Below are 21,066 nucleotides of genomic sequence, written 5' to 3' on the forward strand. Positions count from 1 at the left end.
TTAAATAATTTAAAAAAAAATCAATTTACACCAAGGCAGAGTCAGTTCCAAATGGCACCCTATATAGTGCACTATATTTAACCAAAAGTAGTGCACTATATTTAACCAAAATTAGTGCACTATTAAGGGAATACAGTGCCATTTGGGATGCACTCCAAGGGGGAGATTGTATAGATTGGGATATGGGAGATTGTATAGATTGGGAAATGGGCGAATGTATAGATTGGGATATGGGAGATTGTATAGTTTGGGAAATGGGAGATTGTATAGATTGGGATATGGGAGAATGGGACCAGCTTGACTTTAAGTATTATAGCTAACGTTACTGACATTAAATTAATATATTTTGGACATCAAGTTGTCAGTGTGTGTGTGTGTGTGTGTGTGTGTGTGTACCTGTGTGTATGGGCCCTTCAAAAACAGCCCAGCCCCACCCCTAACAATCGGGACCCGTTAACAATGGACTCACCCTTTCTTACTTCTCCAGTAACGTAATGGGGGAAGTAGAGGAGGAACGATACCCCTCTTTCAGCACAACAGGGTCGTCTGATAACGTACAGCCTGTCTGTACCGCGAGCTCTCTTCTGTCACATTCCTTCCTTCTGTCCGATGTTACCCTCTGTAACGCATCACTTACACAACTGAATTGTGTCTTCCACATCCACAGCGCCCAGGGAACAGTGGGTTAACTGCCTTGCTCAGGAGAACAGTGGGTTAACTGCCTTGTTCAGGGGAACAGTGGGTTAACTGCCTTGCTCAGGGGAACAGTGGGTTAACTGCCTTGCTCAGGGGAACAGTGGGTTAACTGCCTTGCTCAGGGGAACAGTGGGTTAACTGCCTTGTTCAGGGGAACAGTGGGTTAACTGCCTTGTTCAGGAGAACAGTGGGTTAACTGCCTTGCTCAGGGGAACAGTGGGTTAACTACCTTGCTCAGGGGAACAATGGGTTAACTGCCTTGCTCAGGAGAACAGTGGGTTAACTGCCTTGTTCAGGAGAACAGTGGGTTAATTGCCTTGCTCAGGAGAACAGTGGGTTAACTGCCTTGTTCAGGAGAACAGTGGGTTAACTGCCTTGCTCAGGAGAACAGTGGGTTAACTGCCTTGCTCAGGGGAACAGTGGGTTAACTGCTTTGTTCAGGGGAACAGTGGGTTAACTGCCTTGTTCAGGGGAACAGTGGGTTAACTGCCTTGCTCAGGAAAACAGTGGGTTAACTGCCTTGTTCAGGGGAACAGTGGGTTAACTGCCTTGCTCAGGGGAACAGTGGGTTAACTGCCTTGTTCAGGGGAACAGTGGGTTAACTGCCTTGTTCAGGGGAACAGTGGGTTAACTGCCTTGTTCAGGGGAACAGTGGGTTAACTGCCTTGCTCAGGGGAACAGTGTGTTAACTGCCTTGCTCAGGAGAATTGTGGCTTAACAGATTTTTACCTTTTACCTCTTATTTTACCTTGTCAGCTCTGGGATTCGATCCAGCAACCCTTCGGTTACTTACCCAAAGCTCTAACCACTAGGCAACCTGTCACCCCTACACTCTAACCACTAGGCTACCTGCCGCCCCTACACTCTAACCACTAGGCTACCTGCCGCCCCTACACTCTAACCACTAGGCTACCTGTCGCCCCTACACTCTAACCACTAGGCTACCTGCCGCCCCTACACTCTAACCACTAGGCTACCTGCCGCCCCTACACTCTAACCACTAGGCTACCTGTCACCCCTACACTCTAACCACTAGGCTACCTGCCGCCCCTACACTCTAACCACTAGGCTACCTGCCGCCCCTACACTCTAACCACTAGTCCATCTGTCGCCCCTACACTCTAACCACTAGGCTACCTGCCACCCCTACACTCTAACCACTAGGCTACCTGCCGCCCCTACACTCTAACCACTAGTCCATCTGTCGCCCCTACACTCTAACCACTAGACTACCTATCACCCCTACACTCTAACCACTAGACTACCTGCCGCCCCTACACTCTAACCACTAGACTACCTGCCGCCCCGACACTCTAACCACTAGACTACCTATCACCCCTGGGGGTTATGGGGAACGTAGTGGGCCCTGGTCAAAAGTAGTGGGCCCTGGTCAAAATTAGTTTGCTATATAGGGAAGAGGGTGACATTTGGGAGGCATCTTCTGTCTCATTACTCTGTTCTCATGATTGAACATTGACTTTCAATGAGTAGCCTTTTCCTGGGATCGTTTTGTACGGTTATGACAGTTCAGATGTAATTTGATGGAGTTACTGTGTCACCAGGGTGAAAATGATTGGCAGTTCTAATGTTGTAATATCGCTGCAATATTACTGACACTTATCTACTCAAAGGGAGGGTTGACAAGGACAGAGGAAAGGAGACAATGACACAGGAAATGAGACGATAAGCAAGGGGTCAAGGGGTCAAGGAGGGAAGGAAGGGAGCCCTTTAGCAGATTGGAATCCATCTCCAGCTCCATGATGTCACCGGTATGATCTCACCGGTATGATGTCAGATCACAGGAATGATTTGACAAATGAAGGAGGCATATCAAAAGTATTGGAGCAGGACCTGGAACAAAACTCAGTCTGGGCTTCGTCCCAAATGGCACCCTTTTCCCTACATAGTGCACTACTTTCGACCAGGGCCCGTAGGGAATAGTGTACAATAGCACATCGATTTAAAAAAACAAGGATTAAAACACAAAGAGAACCTTTAGAGACTAATTTCCATTGGTCCTGCTTGTTTTAACAGTTCAATAAACAGTAGGGAACAGTGTTACTGTATACCAGACTGATACCATCTACCTCCTCTAACAGTGTTACTGTATACCAGACTGATACCATCTACCTCCTCTAACAGTGTTACTGTGTACCAGACTGATACCATCTACCTCCTCTAACAGTGTTACTGTGTACCAGACTGATACCATCTACCTCCTCTAACAGTGTTACTGTATACCAGACTGATACCATCTACCTCCTCTAACAGTGTTACTGTATACCAGACTGATACCATCTACCTCCTCTAACAGTGTTACTGTATACCAGACTGATACCATCTACCTCCTCTAACAGTGTTACTGTATACCAGACTGATACTATCTACCTCCTCTAACACGGTTACTGTATACCAGACTGATACCATCTACCTCCTCTAACAGTGTTACTGTATACCAGACTGATACCATCTACCTCCTCTAACAGTGTTACTGTATACCAGACTGATACCATCTACCTCCTCTAACAGTGTTACTGTATACCAGACTGATACCATCTACCTCCTCTAACAGTGTTACTGTATACCAGACTGATACCATCTACCTCCTCTAACAGTGTTACTGTATACCAGACTGATACCATCTACCTCCTCTAACAGTGTTACTGTATACCAGACGGATACCATCTACCTCCTCTAACAGTGTTACTGTGTACCAGACTGATACCATCTACCTCCTCTAACAGTGTTACTGTATACCAGACTGATACCATCTACCTCTCTAACAGTGTTACTGTATACCAGACTGATACCATCTACCTCCTCTAACAGTGTTACTGTATACACGGTACCATCTACCTCCTCTAACAGTGTTATACCAGACTGATACCATCTACCTCCTCTAACAGTGTTACTGTATACCAGACTGATACCATCTACCTCCTCTAACAGTGTTACTGTATACCAGACTGATACCATCTACCTCCTCTAACAGTGTTACTGTATACCAGACTGATACCATCTACCTCCTCTAACAGTGTTACTGTATACCAGACTGATACCATCTACCTCCTCTAACACGGTTCCACAGACCCTTACTGTTACACACACACACACACACACACACACACACACACACACACACACACACACACACACACACACACACACACACACACACACACACACACACACACACACAGTGTTACTGTATACCAGACTGATACCATCTACCTCCTCTAACAGTGTTACTGTATACCAGACTGTTACCATCTACCTCCTCTAACAGTGTTACTGTATACCAGCCTGATACCATCTACCTCCTCTAACAGTGTTACTGTATACCAGACTGATACCATCTACCTCCTCTAACAGTGTTACTGTATACCAGACTGATACCATCTACCTCCTCTAACACGGTTCCACAGACCCTTACTGTTACACACACACACACACACACACACACACACACACACACGCACACACACACACACACACACACACACACACACACACACACACACACACACACACACACACACACACTCTAGCCCCTCTCTGCGTCCTTCACTATACTGTAGTGTACTCTACTAACAGTAACTGTGTGGACTAGCTCTGTGGATCTCTCTCTGCTCTCCTCCCTCTATCTCTTATGTGGTCTGGTGACTTGAGCTTGAGTGGCGTCACACATCTCTCTAATTGGCTAATTATTCTGTGTGTGTGTGTTCTGTGTATTCACTTGAATGATTCCAGTTGAGTATTTATAGCAGAACCAACAGTAGCTAGTAAGCAATACGGTCATAGCAGCTCCAGGCTCTGCGTCCCAAATTCCCCACACAGTGCACTACTTTTCACCCTATGAGCCCTGGTCAAAAGCAGTGCACTACGTAGGGACTAGGGTACCATTTGACTCACTGCACTGTAACTTTAGCGTCAGCATATTTTACCATAAATCTCATATGTTTTAATGGGGGAAATGTTAGCATGGTTATGCTAATTAAAAAAACGGGATTAAATACCTTTTTCCACTGGAATGCTAACGCTACGTTAGCCTGAGGTGTGAGACAGAGGATGTATCCCAAATAGCACTCTATTCCCTACGTAGTGCACTGTATAGGGAAAGAGACAGTGTTGGGATGCTCAGTCATGTCTAGGGAGAGAGCTGATGTTATCCTTGAGTCCAACAAACTCACTTACCTCCATATTTGCATTATTTTACAGTCAAAAATCTCATTGAGAGAAACTTATTTTTCAACCTATTTTTCATAAGAGACCTGGTGTATTACTTGTGTATTTGTTGTTGTTGTTCTTTCGTCACTTCTGCACATTGCAGATTTCATTTAACTGTTATCACTCACCATATATATATATATATATATATATAGCCTTCTGTGCTCCTTGCAATGCCACCATAGAATGGTAGAACCTCTCTTGTTCTGCTATTTCTATACCGTGATGCATTCCTACATTCACAGGGAAGTACAGTATCTGTCTGTACCTCCCATTAAGAGCAGCTTTGGATGAGAATAGGGACTCGTACCATTGTGTTGAATAGACTGAAAGTTTCACTGTATGTTTTATAGCGGAACATCTGTTTGTTGACAGTAGCTACAGTCTGAGAGACTGTGTGTGTGTATGTGTGTGCGTGCGTGCGTGCGTGCGTGCGTGTGTGTGTGTGTGTGTGTGCGCGTGTGTGTGTGTGTGTGCGTGCGTCAGGTCTGCTACTTCCGATAGTTAGACTAATACATTAAACAGAAGCACTGGCATAGATTTAAGTTTTCAAAAAGAAATTGCACCACAAGCAGATTTCATCTAGCCTGGTCCCAGATATGTTTGTGGTCTTCCTAACTCAATTCAATTGGTCAATTGTCAAAAGCCAAACATTTTTTTTGTCATGACAAGGAGTTTACATGATAGCATACTGGCTAGCTTTCATTACAGTGCAGCAAATGCAACACAACATGTGTGGAAATGTAATCAACAAAGTCATAAAGAAGTTGTTGCTGGTATTCTCATTCATTCCACATTCACCATAAAGTATACTAGTAAGGTTTGTAAGGTACCTGACTACAACCAGTAGTACACGACATGTTCAACTTCCCCTTAAAGAGTGCTAACTGAGGATGTTACATTTGCTGTTAGTGTCTCTTGTCCTCGTTATAAAGAAAGGTTAAATTAAGAAGTGAAGTTAGGTGATCAAGTTGCCAGATTTGTTTTCTTTAGCCAGACTAGAACCAGACCTGGCAACCACAGGCTCCCAGTAAGGAGGTCATTATTGTTCAAACTAGAATCAGTTGCCAGGTCTGCCCCTCTTCCCTGGTCAGGGGATTCACTCCAGGCCATTGTTGATTAAAGGGCTGTTCCATTGTCTCCGGGATACTGGAATTGCTAGGCAACCCTACGCTAGGAGGAAGGCATCCGTATTGTCCCAGAGAGCAAGTTCACTTACAACCCCCTCCCAAACCCTGTACCCCCTTCAAACCACCCTCCCCCCCAAAAAAAGGAGTTTGGGGGCGGGCCAGGGCTTGGTGTGGGGTGTGTGTTTGCATGCGTGTGTTTGCATGTGTTTGTGTGTGTTTGTGTGTGTTTGCGTGTGTGTGTGTATGTGTGTGTGTGTGTTTGTGTGTGTGTGCGTGGAATGGGAGGGAGTATGGGGTTGCAGGGATGAGTGAAGAGGGGGTGGGGTTAGGGGAGTGGAGTGGAGGAGTAGAGGATTGTGTTTTGGGGCAAAATAATGGCTAGTGGGGGTGTTTTGGGAGTTTTGGGGGGTTGTGGAATGGTAATCAGTATGTTTACAATGGCCTGAGGGGGAGTCCTGAGGAGAGTGGGAAACATGAGGAGAGAAAGAGAGAGAGAGAGAGAGAAGCAGGGAGAGAGAGAGAGAGAGAGAGAGAGAGCAACAATGGGCAAGAAAGAAAGAGAGAGAGAGGAAGGAGAAAAAGAGAAAGGAGGTGGAGAGAGAGGAGGTAGATAGAGTATGTAGTGAGCCAGACTAGAGGTGGATAGAGTATGTAGTGAGCCAGACTAGAGGTGGATAGAGTATGCAGTGAGCCAGACTAGAGGTGGATAGAGTATGCAGTGAGCCAGACTAGAGGTGAATAGAGTATGCAGTGAGCCAGACTAGAGGTGGACGCCTAACCGGCTGGTATCTCTGCAGTGTGTATTTATTGCATGTGACTAACTGGTGTTTCTGCTTTGAACAGACTTCAAGAAGCAGCTAACGGGACGGATGTTCTGCAACTTGACTAACTCTGATGTGTGTGTGTGTGTGTTCCTACAGACTTTGAAGAGCAGCTGTATGACACCAAGTTAACAGGCCAGACGTTCCGCCACCCCACAGTGTCTTCTCAGAGTTCTGACGATACCACCACCCTGAGTCCTTCCCCTCTCTCCCTCAACAACAAGAGACCTGAATTCCTCTTCCTGGTAAATATTTACGCCTTTATTTAACTTTACGGTTACCTACTTACTTACCTACTTAAATTATTTTGCACAACGATGTAAGTCAATAAGTGATCATTTTAGTTCATGTATGATATATTTGGGCTTGAAATACCAGATCTGCATGTGTGACTTCGCATGTTTCAGAGTCTTAACGTGTCATTTCCTGTGAGATGATGTGCAAATTTGTTTCAGAGCTGGGTTTTATGTAAATGTTACCTATGTATTGGCACTGTTTATCAATTAGAAACACCTGCTTCAAAGTTCTTTCTGTTCGCAAGTCGTCTGAGAGCCAAACAGCTTTTCTCAATAGTCTACACTTGGGTTTCCACTAGATAAAACCATCAAAATGAGCCATCAAAATATATTGTACAATTTCATGAAAACAAAAATGTTTTTTTTTTTTTATGGGTCTTCATTTATGGTTAGTGTTAGGCTAAGGTTAGGAGTATGGTTTATGTTAGGGTTAAAGTGACAGGTTTAAAATCTGGTTTTAAGAACAGAAAATGTAGAGAATGACGTGGTTTGTGACTTTGTGGCTGTGGTAACTAGTGACAACCCTACGCTTGGCCACCTTTGCCATGGAGCAAATTAAAATAAGGGGTGTAAACTAGTGTTTTAGCACCTCCCCTTTTTTTACCAGCAAATTATCATAATCCATTTTCTCATTTGTCAAGTTGCTCTTATTTGTTAGCTAGTCTGCATAAAACAAAATATATTACAATTTTAAAAATGTTAACATTTCGTGACATGATTGCATTTTAGATCCCCCCTCGTTAACCCAAGATAGATGGTTTGACCTCTAACTTTTAAGGCAGGGTTGTGCAGGGTTGACTCATTTTCGACCATTCCATTGATCCTAAAGAGAAATCTCCACCGACCCGGGGCAATGGGCCATGTAAAAACGAACTTGCCCATAGCTTCAATACACGCTCCAAACCGTTCAATCGTTAGGCTATCCGTATTACTGGAGCTTCTATTCTGGGTTTTTTCTATGGCGGAGTCGGGGCCGCAATTTAGATAACGCATCATTATATAGCTGCGAAATGTAGATAACGCATTGGGCCAGCAAGTAGCCTAATGGTTAGAGTGTTGGGCCAGTAACTGAAAGGTTGCTGGAACAAATCCCTGAGCTGACAAGGTAAAAATCTGTTGTTCTGCACCTGAACAAGGCACTTAACCCACTGTTCCTAGGCCGTCATTGTAAATACGAATTTATTCTTAACTGACTTACATTAAGGTTACATTTACTTTAAAAAAAATATATATATAGCTGCACAATGTAGATAACGCATTGGTTTATAGCTAGCTAGCTGGGTGAAATGATAACAGAGTGAAGATAGAGTATAGCTATTTGATAATGTCTGTTTGCATGTGCAAATATTAATGAAATACTCAGTCTGAATGTGGGGCGTGTTGATACACATTTAAAGATATTTACATAAATAGCCCTGATTGGCGGATAGGATCGTCTAGACTCTAGAGTCGACCCCACTTACCCCTTCAAAGTAGGAGGATACATATGCAAATCAAAGATGGCTTGTCATTGGTCAGAATAATCAGATCAGATTGTGATGTCATGCTGTTGGCCAAAAACTCCATTCCCTTGAACAGGATGAAATTTCAAGTGTTTTTTCTCTCCAAAAGCTCTTACACTAAAAGGGCATTATCATAATTTTCACAATTTCTGTGTAATTATGAGCTCAAAGTGTGGAAATATAAAAAAACTGGAAATATCATTTTTTGACTTCACTGACCCTTTAAGTATTTTTTCTCCAATTTATGCTTTGACTCATTTAACAGAATATGAACTTTTAAAAGTGAGATTTTCACTGGACAAGTACTTTAACTTAATTTTTACTAATCCTTTGGTGCCAATTTAGTCAAGATAATAGTTGTTTAAAAACATTTGCAATTTATTTTGGTAGAATCCATCTCTCAATGTTTTCATCAATGTACTATCATGAGATGTCATGAGTTACCTGCATTTCGAAAAATATTTGCATTATTCATAAGATAATGCATAGATCCGTGAGATTTACTGTAGACTTTCATTTGATATGACTAGTGTTGGGCTTGGCTTACAAGTTAAATACACAAAATGATTTATTGGTTTCCAAATGACATCTCACGTCAGCCTTCTGTGGACACGCTGAACATCCCATTAGTTCTCTGAGATACATAGGCGTAGAAATGTTCAACATGTCCTGCAGGGGAGGGGACATTGGGAAGAAACTTCTTCAAAGGGATTCTTTCTGGATCCACAGGCTCAACACACTGTCTCCTCTTGGCCTTAATGAGGAGTTTGACTTGAATAGTTTCAATAAGTCCAAATAGTGTTTTATTTATATACTAGTTGAATATTGTATGTGTATGTATATTACTATAAATATTGATCACATTCTCTGTGTATGATCATATATTTTGATACATTGAATGTTAACATTGTGAAACTATGTTATACATGTATTTTCCTCAAGTTTCAGGAAGTGATGTCACTGAGTACTGTCCCTATATATAGGACCTTCCACCCCCACCTGGGATATGGATGCCTGATGAAGACCCAAGGGTCAATAAGTTGTAAATAAATATCACCTGGGAGCATGAGCAGCAGTGTGCGGCGTTTTCCAGCCTTCTCCGCTTTCCAACGATTTTGAATCTGAAATACCTCTCCTCTCCTCTCCTCTCCTCTCCCGCCCAACCACCCCTTCCCCTCCAGCCGGCGTCTAAGAGGCAGGTGTGTGAGGAGGATGAGACCTCCTCAGTAGGAATCAATAGGGGTGTAGACCCGTCCCCCTCCCCATCACCCTGTGGGTCAGATCGCCCTCTGGTGGTGTGGAGTAGTACCTCTCTAGGACCCCCCGTGGCCGAGAAACCCCGCTGGCACCTGGGACAACGGACACCCGCTCACCTGCTGCCCCCCGACGTCACAGGTGGGGCATGGTGTGGAAGTAGTGTGTGGGGGTAGTGTGTGTGTGTGTGTGTGTGTGTGGTAAGCTTGGTAAGGTTAGATGTAATAGACTAGCTTGGTAAGGTTAGCTGTTATAGACTAGCTTGGTAAGGTTAGATGTAATAGACTAGCTTGGTAAGGTTAGCTGTTATAGATAGACTAGCTTGGTAAAGTTAGATGTAATAGACTAGCTTGGTAAGGTTAGATGTAATAGACTAGCTTGGTAAGGTTAGCTGTTATAGATAGACTAGCTTGGTAAAGTTAGATGTAATAGACTAGCTTGGTAAGGTTAGATGTGATAGACTAGCTTGGTAAGGTTAGGTGTGAAAGATAGACTAGCTTGGTAAGGTTAGCTGTGATAGACTAGCTTGGTAAGGTTAGCTGTGATAGACTAGCTTGGTAAGGTTAGATGTAATAGACTAGCTTGGTAAGGTTAGATGTAATAGACTAGCTTGGTAAGGTTAGATGTAATAGACTAGCTTGGTAAGGGTTAGATAGACTAGCTTGTAAGGTTAGCTGATAGACTAGCTTGGTAAGGTTAGCTGTGATAGACTAGCTTGGTAAGGTTAGCTGTGATAGACTAGCTTGGTAAGGTTAGCTGTGATAGACTAGCTTGGTAAGGTTAGATGTAATAGACTAGCTTGGTAAGGTTAGGTGTGATAGACTAGCTTGGTAAGGTTAGGTGTGATAGACTAGCTTGGTAAGGTGTGATAGACTAGCTTGGTAAGGTTAGGTGTGATAGACTAGCTTGGTAAGGTTAGGTGTGATAGACTAGCTTGGTAAGGTTAGGTGTGATAGACTCGCTTGGTAAGGTTAGGTGTGATAGACTAGCTTGGTAAGGTTAGGTGTGATAGACTAGCTTGGTAAGGTTAGGTGTGATAGACTAGCTTGGTAAGGTTAGGTGTGATAGACTAGCTTGGTAAGGTTAGGTGTGATAGACTAGCTTGGTGAGGTTAGGTGTGTTAGACTAGCTTGGTAAGGTTAGGTGTGTTAGACTATCTTGGTAAGGTTAGGTGTGTTAGACTATCTTGGTAAGGTTAGGTGTGTTAGACTATCATGGTAAGGTTAGGTGTGATATACTAGCTTGGTAAGGTTAGGTGTGATATACTAGCTTGGTAAGGTTTGGTGTGTTAGATAGACTATCTTGGTAAGGTTAGGTGTGTTAGACTATCTTGGTAAGGTTAGGTGTGTTAGACTATCTTGGTAAGGTTAGGTGTGTTAGACTATCTTGGTAAGGTTAGGTGTGTTAGACTATCTTGGTGAGGTTAGGTGTGTTAGACTATCTTGGTAAGGTTAGGTGTGTTTAACTATCTTGGTGAGCTTGGTGAGGTTAGATGTGTTAGACTAGCTTGGTAGGTTAGATGTGTTAGACTAGCTTGGTGAGTGTTAGGTGTGTTAGACTATCTTGGTGAGGTTAGGTGTGTTAGACTATCTTGGTGAGGTTAGGTGTGTTAGACTATCTTGGTGAGGTTAGGTGTGTTAGACTAGCTTGGTAAGGTTTGGTGTGTTAGATAGACTATCTTGGTAAGGTTAGGTGTGTTAGACTATCTTGGTAAGGTTAGGTGTGTTAGACTATCTTGGTAAGGTTAGGTGTGTTAGACTATCTTGGTAAGGTTAGGTGTGTTAGACTATCTTGGTGAGGTTAGGTGTGTTAGACTATCTTGGTAAGGTTAGGTGTGTTTAACTATCTTGGTAAGGTTATGTGTGGTAGACTAGCTTGGTAAGGTGTGATAAACTAGCTTGGTAAGGTTTGGTGTGATAGACTAGCTTGGTAAGGTTAGGTGTGATAGATAGACTAGCTTGGTAAGGTTAGGTGTGATAGACTAGCTTGCTAAGGTTTGGTGTGATAGACTAGCTTGGTAAGGTTAGGTGTGATAGATAGACTAGCTTGGTAAGGTTAGGTGTGAAAGATAGACTAGCTTGGTAAGGTATGATAGACTAGCTTGCTAAGGTTAGGTGTGATAGACTAGCTTGGTAAGGTTAGGTGTGATAGACTAGCCTGGTAAGGTTAGCTGTGATAGACTAGCTTGGCAAGGTTAGGTGTGTTAGACTAGCTTGGTAAGGTTAGGTGTGATAGATAGACTAGCTTGGTAAGGTTAGGTGTGTTAGACTAGCTTGGTAAGGTTAGGTGTGATAGACTTGCTTGGTAAGGTTAGGTGTGATAGACTAGCTTGGTAAGGTCAGGTGTGGTAGACTAGTTTGGTAAGGTTAGGTGTGATAGACTAGCTCGGTAAGGTTAGGTGTGGTAGACTAGCTTGGTAAGGTTAGGTGTGATAGACTAGCTTGGTAAGGTTAGGTGTCATAGACTAGCTTGGTAAGGTTAGGTGTGATAGACTAGCTTGGTAAGGTTAGGTGTAATAGACTAGCTTGGTAAGGTTAGGTGTGATAGACTAGCCTGGTAAGGTTAGGTGTGATAGACTTGCTTGGTAAGGTTAGGTGTGATAGGTGTGATTACTGCTACACCCTCTCACTCTCTCTCTCTATCACTCCCTCCCTCGCTCTCTCTGTCCCTTCCTCAGTCACTCAGTCAGTCACTCACTCTCTCTCTCTCTCTTTTTCTCTCTCTCACCCTCTCGCTATGCCTCACTCACTATTGCTCTCTTTATCCGTCACTCTCTCTCTCTGCCATCAGCTCACCATTGCCCTAATGATAGAACAGGTAGCTGTTGCCATGGCAACACTCTTTTCTTCCTTCTCTCCCTCCTCTCATCGACCCCTCTCTCTGAAAAAAGCTGCAGAGAGACGGAAAGAGAGAGACAGAAAGAGAGAGGGGGAGAGAGAGAGAGAGAGAGAAACAGAGGTAGGGATGGGGAGAGAGAGGGAAACATGCTGGTCTGAAACTGAAATGCTGGTCCATGTTGACTCCAATGCTTCCCACAGTTGTGTCTTAGTTAGTTGGATGTCCTTTGGGCGGTGGACCATCCTTGATACACACAGGAAACTGTTGAGCATGAAATTCACAGCAGTGTTACAGTTCTTGACACAAACCGGTGTGACTGGCACCTACTACCATACGTTCGAAGGCACTTCAATCTTTTGTCTTGTCCTTTCATCCTCACATACACAATCCATGTCTCAATTGTCTCATGGCATAAAAATCATTATTTGTAGCTCTTCAGGACCCGCCCATTTTTTTCCCCAATTTTCACCTAAAATGACATACCCAAATCTATCTGCCTGTAGCTCAGGACCTGAAGCAAGGATATGCATATTCATGATACCATTTGAAAAATCTGGTAAAAGATAATACAAAGAAAAAAAAATATTTGTATTTTTTTGTACCATCATATTTGAAGATGCAAAAGAAAGGCTTAATGTATTATTCCAGCCCAGGTGCAATTTAGATTTCGGCCACTGGATGGCAGCAGTGTGTGTGCAAAGGTTTAGACTGAGCCAATGAACCATTGCAGTTCTGTTCAAAATGTTGTATCAAGACTACCCAAAAGTACCTAATTGGTCTATTATTAAATGTTCAAGTTCATAACTGTGCACTCTCCTCAAACAATAGCATAGTATTGTTTCACTGTCATAGCTACTGGAAAGTGGACAGTGCAGTTAGATTAACAAGAATTTCTGCCAATATCAGATACATGTATGTCCTAGGACATGTTCTTGTTACTTACTTAGCTACGTCCTGCGGGGGACCCACCGATCCTGTCTCTTCCCCTTCATTAAAGTGGATTTAACAAGTGACATCAATAAGAGATCATAGCTTTCACCTGGATTCACCTGGTCAATCTGTAATGGAAAGAGCAGGTGTCCTTAATGTTTTGTACACTCAGTGTAGAATGTAATGGCCCATTGGCCACAGAGGCCAAGTCAACGTCTACTCCACATTGGTTCAACGTCATTTAATTGAAATGACTTGGAAACAACGTTGATTCAACCAGTGTGTGCCCAGTGGGGAGTTACCCCAGGTCTTTTCTCAGGAGACGTCTCTTAAACTTCAGATCAGGTTTTCGTATTAAAGTAGGCAAGCCCAGGAAAATGTTATTCTGATGATAAGTGATCCCTAACAACCTTAAATACTTTCTGGTTTTATCCATGGATAACTTGACAGTCTCTCCCCCTCTCCTCCTTCTCTCCCTAGGTGAGGGTAAAGTCCTGGACGTAGACCTTCTCCAGGGCTCCTGTTCCCCCTCTCTGTCCCTGGGCTGCGGCGTCACCGATCAGCCCCGGTCTCTGGAGCCCGTCTCAGACACCCCTGTCCAGCACCTTACCCTGAGGAAGACCCACAGTGACCTGGACCCCAGCCTCAGCCTGCCCCAGTCCCCCTGGACTCCACCTCCTACCCTGGGCACCATGGACCACTCTGCTACCCTTCTCTGCTCCAACTCCCCGTCTCAGTCCTGGAACGGCCCTAAAGGCTCTACCTTCTCTCCAGGAGTCTGGAGTGAGGGCTATAGTTATAATTTAGCTCCCAATCCACTAGGGAAGGGACCGGCGACCATGCCCAAAACGGTGGGGATGGTTGGGGGGGTAGGGGGGCAGGGTGGAGGGTTGATGTGCCCCTCTCAGACCAGTTTGGGACTCTCCGGGAGCTCGGGGTCGCAGTCTCACTCTAGTTCGTTCACGTCGATATCGGAGTCGTCCTGTCTCAGGCACCCGGTAACCATGGTTATGATGACGGGGAGGCGGAGCGAGACAGAGGGCGCGGCGGCAAGCCCCGCAGGGGGACAGATGGGGTCAGAAAGAGGGGTGGGAGAAGGAGAAAGGAGGGAGAGGTCAGCACATTCCATCGCTGCGGCCAACGCATTCAAGTTCCGCGAGCGCTCTCTCTCCACGCCGACAGACTCCGGTTCGTTCTGCTCCACAGATAACGTCAGTGGCGGGATGTACAGTGTCACTGGGGTAACAGGAGCCGGTAACGGGACGAACGGAGGTGTTCCAACAGAAATGCACAGCCACCACCACTATCAGCTCCGTGGTGAGAGGGGGGAGAACTATGCCCTCCTGTATCCCAGCGGGAGCTCTGAGGACGGTAGCGCCAGCGTCGACAACATCTCCATAACCGACGGCAACTTCCCCCAGGACGGTCGCCTACGGTTACGCTCTCGCTCTATCTCCTTAAAGAAGTCCAAACACAAACCCCCGCCGCCTGTCCGGAGCGTCTCGCTCATGAAGAATTTAGGGGACGCCGATGGGCATGTGCACGGCCGTGACAGGGGTCACTACAGGGAAGGACGCCCCAAATCCCTCCACATCCCACGGGAACACCTCCAGGACTTCCAGCCAAACTTTCTCCTACCCTCCTCCTCCTGCCTCTCCAAGCCTGATCTGGAGGATCCCGAGCTGGGCTACGGCGGGATGGACGGGCCCCCTGGCCTGGAGGTCCAGGGACCCAACAACACAGAGCTGTCCTCCCCAGCCCACTGGCAGCTGGGGGAGTGGAAGTCTTCTGATCCATACCAGTCATGGTCTGGGTCTAGCACCGCCACAGGGACTACTGTCGTAGACTGTATGAAGGTAAGAGTAGTCTAGGCACTTAGGGCCACATCCAGACTTGAGATAAGTTGTTTTAACATGGATTTAAGTAAAACGTTTCACTAAAGTGCATGTTCTGTTGACTTAAGTTCCTTTTAAGTTAAGTTAAGTCTGAATAGGGCCCTAAGTACTTTTCTTCTTGTGTAAAGCCACAGGGGTTTGTGTGTTGTATGTATTGTGTCATGCAGGGCTCTCTCTTCCCGGAGATCTACAGTCCAACCCCATTTTAACAGTCTGATTCAGCTAACAGTCTTGGTGAGATCTCCAGGAGGAGGGTTGGATAGCGCTGGTGTAATGTAGGATTTTTGCTGATGTACGACGAGGAAGATTATGTTCTTAACCATACATGGCTAATACATTTTTTATCTTATCTAATCTAATCCAAGGTTCGAGGCAGTTCAGAGTCTCTCCTGGATTCCCCGTCTACCTCCCGAGCCTCCTCTCCCTCCCTCCTCTCCATCGAGTCGACCAAAGCCTCCTCCCCCTTCAAGCCTCCAGGACTCATGTCCCCTTCCAGCGGCTACTCTAGCCAATCAGAGACACCCACGCCCATCACCCCCTCCAATCAGGTCGTAGGAACAACAACAGGGCCCGCCTCCACATTTGGGTGTAAGATGCGCCCCAAAATCCCCGAGAGGAAGTCTTCGCTGCCGGTGACCTCGCCGCGTGACCCAGCTGCCCGGTCGAGGCTTTCCTTCGAGATGCCGGTTAACGCTCATCTAGACTTGTCCTCCATCAAACCGAAACAGAAAGCCAGCAGGCGTCATTCTGACACATCCACTGCAGCCAAACCCGGTAAACTGAGTTCCGGCAGTCAATCATCTCTCCCCGTGGTGACCACGAACGAGCTCCGGAACATCCGCCTGCGTTCCGTCTCCCGTACTGACCTGGAGGACTTCCCAGACGGCGCCTCTGATGACATTATCGAGGAGGAGCAGGGTCTTGACCTTTCCCCCCCTGGTGTCAACTCCCTCGGGCCCCTCGTTGCCTCCAAACCCAAGCCTCCGGTCGCGGTGAAACCCCCGTTACCCAAACGGCCCTTCAACCTCCTTCTCAAGTGCCCCTCCTCCTCTCCCGTTGATTCTGAATCCTCCCCTGCCTCCCCCATTGACCCTCCCCGGCCCATGCCCAACCCCAGCATTTACATGGTGGTAGGTAGGAAGCCCAAGCTGAAGAAAGCCCTCCCTCACACCTCCACCAGCCCTTATGGACCCCTGGACCAAACCCAAACCTTCCATCTCCATCACCCCCAGGGTCTTTACAATCTCCCCTCCTTCCCCCACATCCAGTCCCTGTACGACCTCCCTCCTCTCCCCCTGCCCCAGCCACTGCTGGAGGACCCCGCCTTGGAGCCGGAGTTCGACCCAGACTTGGAGCTCCATCTTGGGCTTGAGGGTGGATGGTCGCTTCCCTCTCCCTGTAGTAACCTAGAGGTGATGGAGACTCAGGATAAGAGCAGGACCCTCCCCAGCAGGATGACCATCTCCTGTCTGGCCGAACTGGACAAGAAGAAACCCAAGGTAGGCCCAAGTCTGTCTGTCTCTCTCTTTTTCTCTCTGTCTGTCTCTCTCTCATATTTTATTCTGTCTCTCTCTCTTTCTCCATCAGTGGCGGTCAGTGCCGTTTAAGATGAGGGAGGACAAAAAATGTTTTCATGAGCTTGGCCATATTTTTATTACAGCATATTGGATGACTCTCATTCATATTCCATTCATCCAGTTCAAGCCTATGAATGAAAGTTTACAATGTAGGTGCACACAGTTCGAGAGACAAATTTGAGGTGACACATGGACAGACAGTGACATTTAATACCACCTTGCACACTCTTGCCTGTATCTAGCTAATATAGGGTGTAATCATTCGTCTAACATTTGCAATCGAGAGTTTCTATTGGACAAAGTCAGGTATGTTCATTCCCGTTTTTTTCCGTTTAAGAAACATTTTTTCAACAAAATCGCGAATTAATTCACCCCTGATCGCGCGTAAACACAGTTCACTTTCATAGCAGCCACATTGTATTCCTTCTTGCATCTATGTGCTCTCCTTTCACCTCTTCCCTTCACTTGTGGACTTCAATACACAACACATCTGCTGTATGTGACCAGTCGAAAAACCTTTCCAAGCCAAACCGCTACACACAGCCTACGTTGTCGAAACCATATTAGCTAAAGTAACGCCATAGTCCGTATAGCTACTAGAAGCACCGCGTTAGTAAACCTGCTTCATGCAGTAATGTTAGTGTACAGTCAGTAAGCAGTTACACCGGTGGCAATAAATTAGTAAAACCAAAAGCTTACCATGATTTGAAAGAGTTCCAGTGTTGTGTTGGAAAGTGCTATCCAGCTAGCTAACATAGCATCCCTCTGTTATAGCCAGCTAGCTAACATAGCATCCCTCTGTTTGAGCAGAGTGTTTCAGTAGACTAAACTAGCTAGCTGCATTTGCTTGCTAACTAAGTGAAACTGAAAGTGAAAAAAATGACAATCTCTCTCTATTTCTCCCTTGCCTCTCCTTCATTTTGGAAGAAATGTATTTGTTCAAAAATGTTAAACTATTGTCTTTGTCTTTGAGTCAACGACTCACCACATGTTATGCACTGCAGTGCTAACTAGCTGTAGCTTATTATTTCAGTACGAGATTAATTCTCAAATCCTTTGATTGAGTGGATGACATGTCAGTTCATGCTGCAAGAGCGCCGATAGGTTGGAGGACGTCCTCATAATTACTGTGGAAGTCTGTGGAAGGGGTTGTCAATGTCAATGTACCCAGAGGAGGACAGAAGCTATCAGTCCTCCGGCTACACCATGGTGCTACCTTACAGAGTGCTATTCAGGCTACCGTAGACCTTATTTGCAAAACAGTGTGTTTTAATCAATTATTTGGTGACGTGATTATAAACTCAGCAAGACAATAAACATCCTCTCACTGTCAACTGTGTTTATTTTCAGCGAACTTAACGTGTAAATATTTGTATGAACATAACAAGATTAAACAACTGAGACATAAACCGAACAAGTTCCAGAGACATGTGACTAACAGAAATGGAATAATCTGTCCCTGAACAAAGGGACAGATTATCAAAATCAAAAGTAACAGTCCGTATCAAATCAAATCAAATGTATTTATATAGCCCTTCGTACATCAGCTGATATCTCAAAGTGCTGTACAGAAACCCAGTCTAAAACCCCAAACAGCAAGCAATGCAGGTGTAGAAGCACGGTGGCTAGGAAAAACTCCCTTGAAAGGCCAAAACCTAGGAAGAAACCTGGTGTGGCCACCAGCTGCATTAAGTACTGCAGTGCATCTCCTCCTCATGGACTGCACCATATTTGCCAGTTCTTGCTGTGAGATGTTACCCCACTCTTCCACCAAGGCACCTGCAAGTTCTCTGACATGTCTGGGGGGAATGCCCCTAGCCCTCATCCTCCGATCCAACAGGTCCCAGACGTGCTCAATGGGATTGAGATCCGGGCTCTTCTCTGGCCATGGCAGAACACTGACATTCCTGTCTTGCAGGAAATCACACACAGAATGAGCAGTTTGGCTGGTGGCATTGTCATGCTGGAGGGTCATGTCAGGAGGAGCCTGCAGGAATGGTACCACATAAGGAAGGAGGATGTCTTCCCTGTAACGCACAGCGTTGAGATTGCCTGCAATGACAACAAGCTCAGTCTGATGATGCTGTGACACACCGCCCCAGACCATGATGGACCCTCCACCTTCAAATCGATCCCGCTCCAGAGTACAGGCCTCGGTGTAACGCTCATTCCTTTGACGATAAACGTGAATCTGACCATCACCCCTGGTAAGACAAAACCGCTAATCGTCAGTGAAGAACACTTTTTGCCGGTCCTGTCTGGTCCAGCGACGGTGGGTTTGTGCCCATAGGCAACGCTGTTGCCGGTGATGTGATGTTACAACATGCCTATCAGCCCTCAGTCCAGCCTCTCTCAGCCTATTGTGGACAGTCTGAGCACTGATGGAGGGATTGTGCGTTCCTGATGTAACTCTGGCAGTTGTTGTTGCCATCCTGTACCTGTCCCGCAGCTGTGATGTTCGGATGTACCGATCCTGTGTCTGCCACTGCTAGGATGATCAGCTGTCTGTCCTGTCTCCCTGTAGTAGGCGTCTCACAGTACGGACCTTGCAATGTATTGCCCTGGCCACATCTGCAGTCCTCATGCCTCCTTGCATCATGCCGAAGGCACATTCACGCAGATGAGCAGGGACCCTTGGCATCTTTCTTTTGGTGTTTTTAAGTCAGTAGAAAGGCCTCTTTAGTGTCCTAAGTTTTCATAACTGTGACCTTAATTGCCTACCGTCTGTAAGCTGTTAGTGTCTTAACGACCGTTCCACAGGTGCATGTTCATTAATTGTTTATGGTTCATTGAACAAACATGGGAAACAGTGTTTAAACACTTTACAATTTTTACGAATTATCTTTAAAAGACAGAGTCTCAGTTTCTTTTTTTGCTGAATTTATTTAGTATAGTTTTATCTAAAAAGGATAACTTTTTAAATGTTTGACCATTTACATTTTTATGAAATTCACTGAGGAGGATGGTACTCCCATTCCTCCTCCGAGGAGCCTCCACTGCTTTCCATATAATCTACATCTATTACCTGTATGTACTTTGACTACTTCCTGCTACAAAATAAATACTTTGACTACTTCCTGCTACAAACCAAATAGTTTGACTACTTCCTGCTACAAACCAAATTGTCCTTTAGTTATCATGTAGACAATCCACTATTTCTGAATCTCTCCTCAAGGTTCCTCCACCAGTTCCCAAGAAGCCCAACAGTCTCCTTCTTCCCTCCAACTCCACCACGGTGCATTCCAACGGTACCACCGACAGACAGGGAACACAGATGGACGGCCCAGCCGCTCTCCGCTCTCCTGTTGGAGCGTCCCCACCTGAGGAGATTCCCGGAAAAGAGGAAAACCAGGAAAACCACCTGGGAACAGATGAGGAGAGCTCAATGGAGTCTTCATTACAGTCTTCATTGCAGGATTGTTCTCTTACAGACCTGGAGGGGAGGATGGCCACTGTAGAGATAGGGACAGGTATGTGTATAACGACAGGGAATTAATTAATGACAATTTATTTAGATGGAATTCAGATCCTGCCAGAATAAGCAAATGTGTTACAGTTCAAAACTACTGTTTCTGATTCTCTTCATTTGTTAGTTGATGTGTAAGTGGTTGCCATAGCAATTTAAAAAAAACATAACTACCAATACTGTTTTTATTCATTGTTAATTGTTTTCTTAATTTATTGACTGGTATTCATTAATAGAAATGTTTCTTGTCGTAGAGAGGAACTGACCAATCCTATTGTCTCCAGGTGATGATTCAGTGGAGGAGAACGTTGAGCAGAATAGTTTGGACTTTAGTGGTAAAACGGAGGAAACGGATGATGATGCCGGTGGACACACACTCAGCACACACAACATGGAGGATCTCTTCACCAAAATACACAGGTACGCCAACAAAC

The 21,066-nt window shown here is 45.3% G+C and overlaps 1 protein-coding gene across 8 annotated transcripts in view; it reads left to right on the forward strand.

Annotated features, from left to right (window-relative positions):
- Positions 1 to 21,066, forward strand: part of LOC112259728 (NHS-like protein 2) — an 87,569-nt gene that overhangs the window by 63,715 nt on the left and 2,788 nt on the right. For all 8 annotated transcript variants that reach the window (XM_042328126.1, XM_042328127.1, XM_042328128.1 and 5 more), the window contains exons 3-8: positions 6,974 to 7,119; positions 9,854 to 10,067; positions 14,175 to 15,550; positions 15,955 to 17,088; positions 20,342 to 20,636; positions 20,917 to 21,052. In XM_042328126.1, the coding sequence (XP_042184060.1) occupies positions 6,974 to 7,119; positions 9,854 to 10,067; positions 14,175 to 15,550; positions 15,955 to 17,088; positions 20,342 to 20,636; positions 20,917 to 21,052 (3,301 nt within the window). The remainder of the gene's footprint in view (positions 1 to 6,973; positions 7,120 to 9,853; positions 10,068 to 14,174; positions 15,551 to 15,954; positions 17,089 to 20,341; positions 20,637 to 20,916; positions 21,053 to 21,066) is intronic.

Source organism: Oncorhynchus tshawytscha, linkage group LG10, assembly GCF_018296145.1.
Source record: "Oncorhynchus tshawytscha isolate Ot180627B linkage group LG10, Otsh_v2.0, whole genome shotgun sequence".
Classification (NCBI taxonomy): Eukaryota; Metazoa; Chordata; class Actinopteri; order Salmoniformes; family Salmonidae; genus Oncorhynchus; species Oncorhynchus tshawytscha.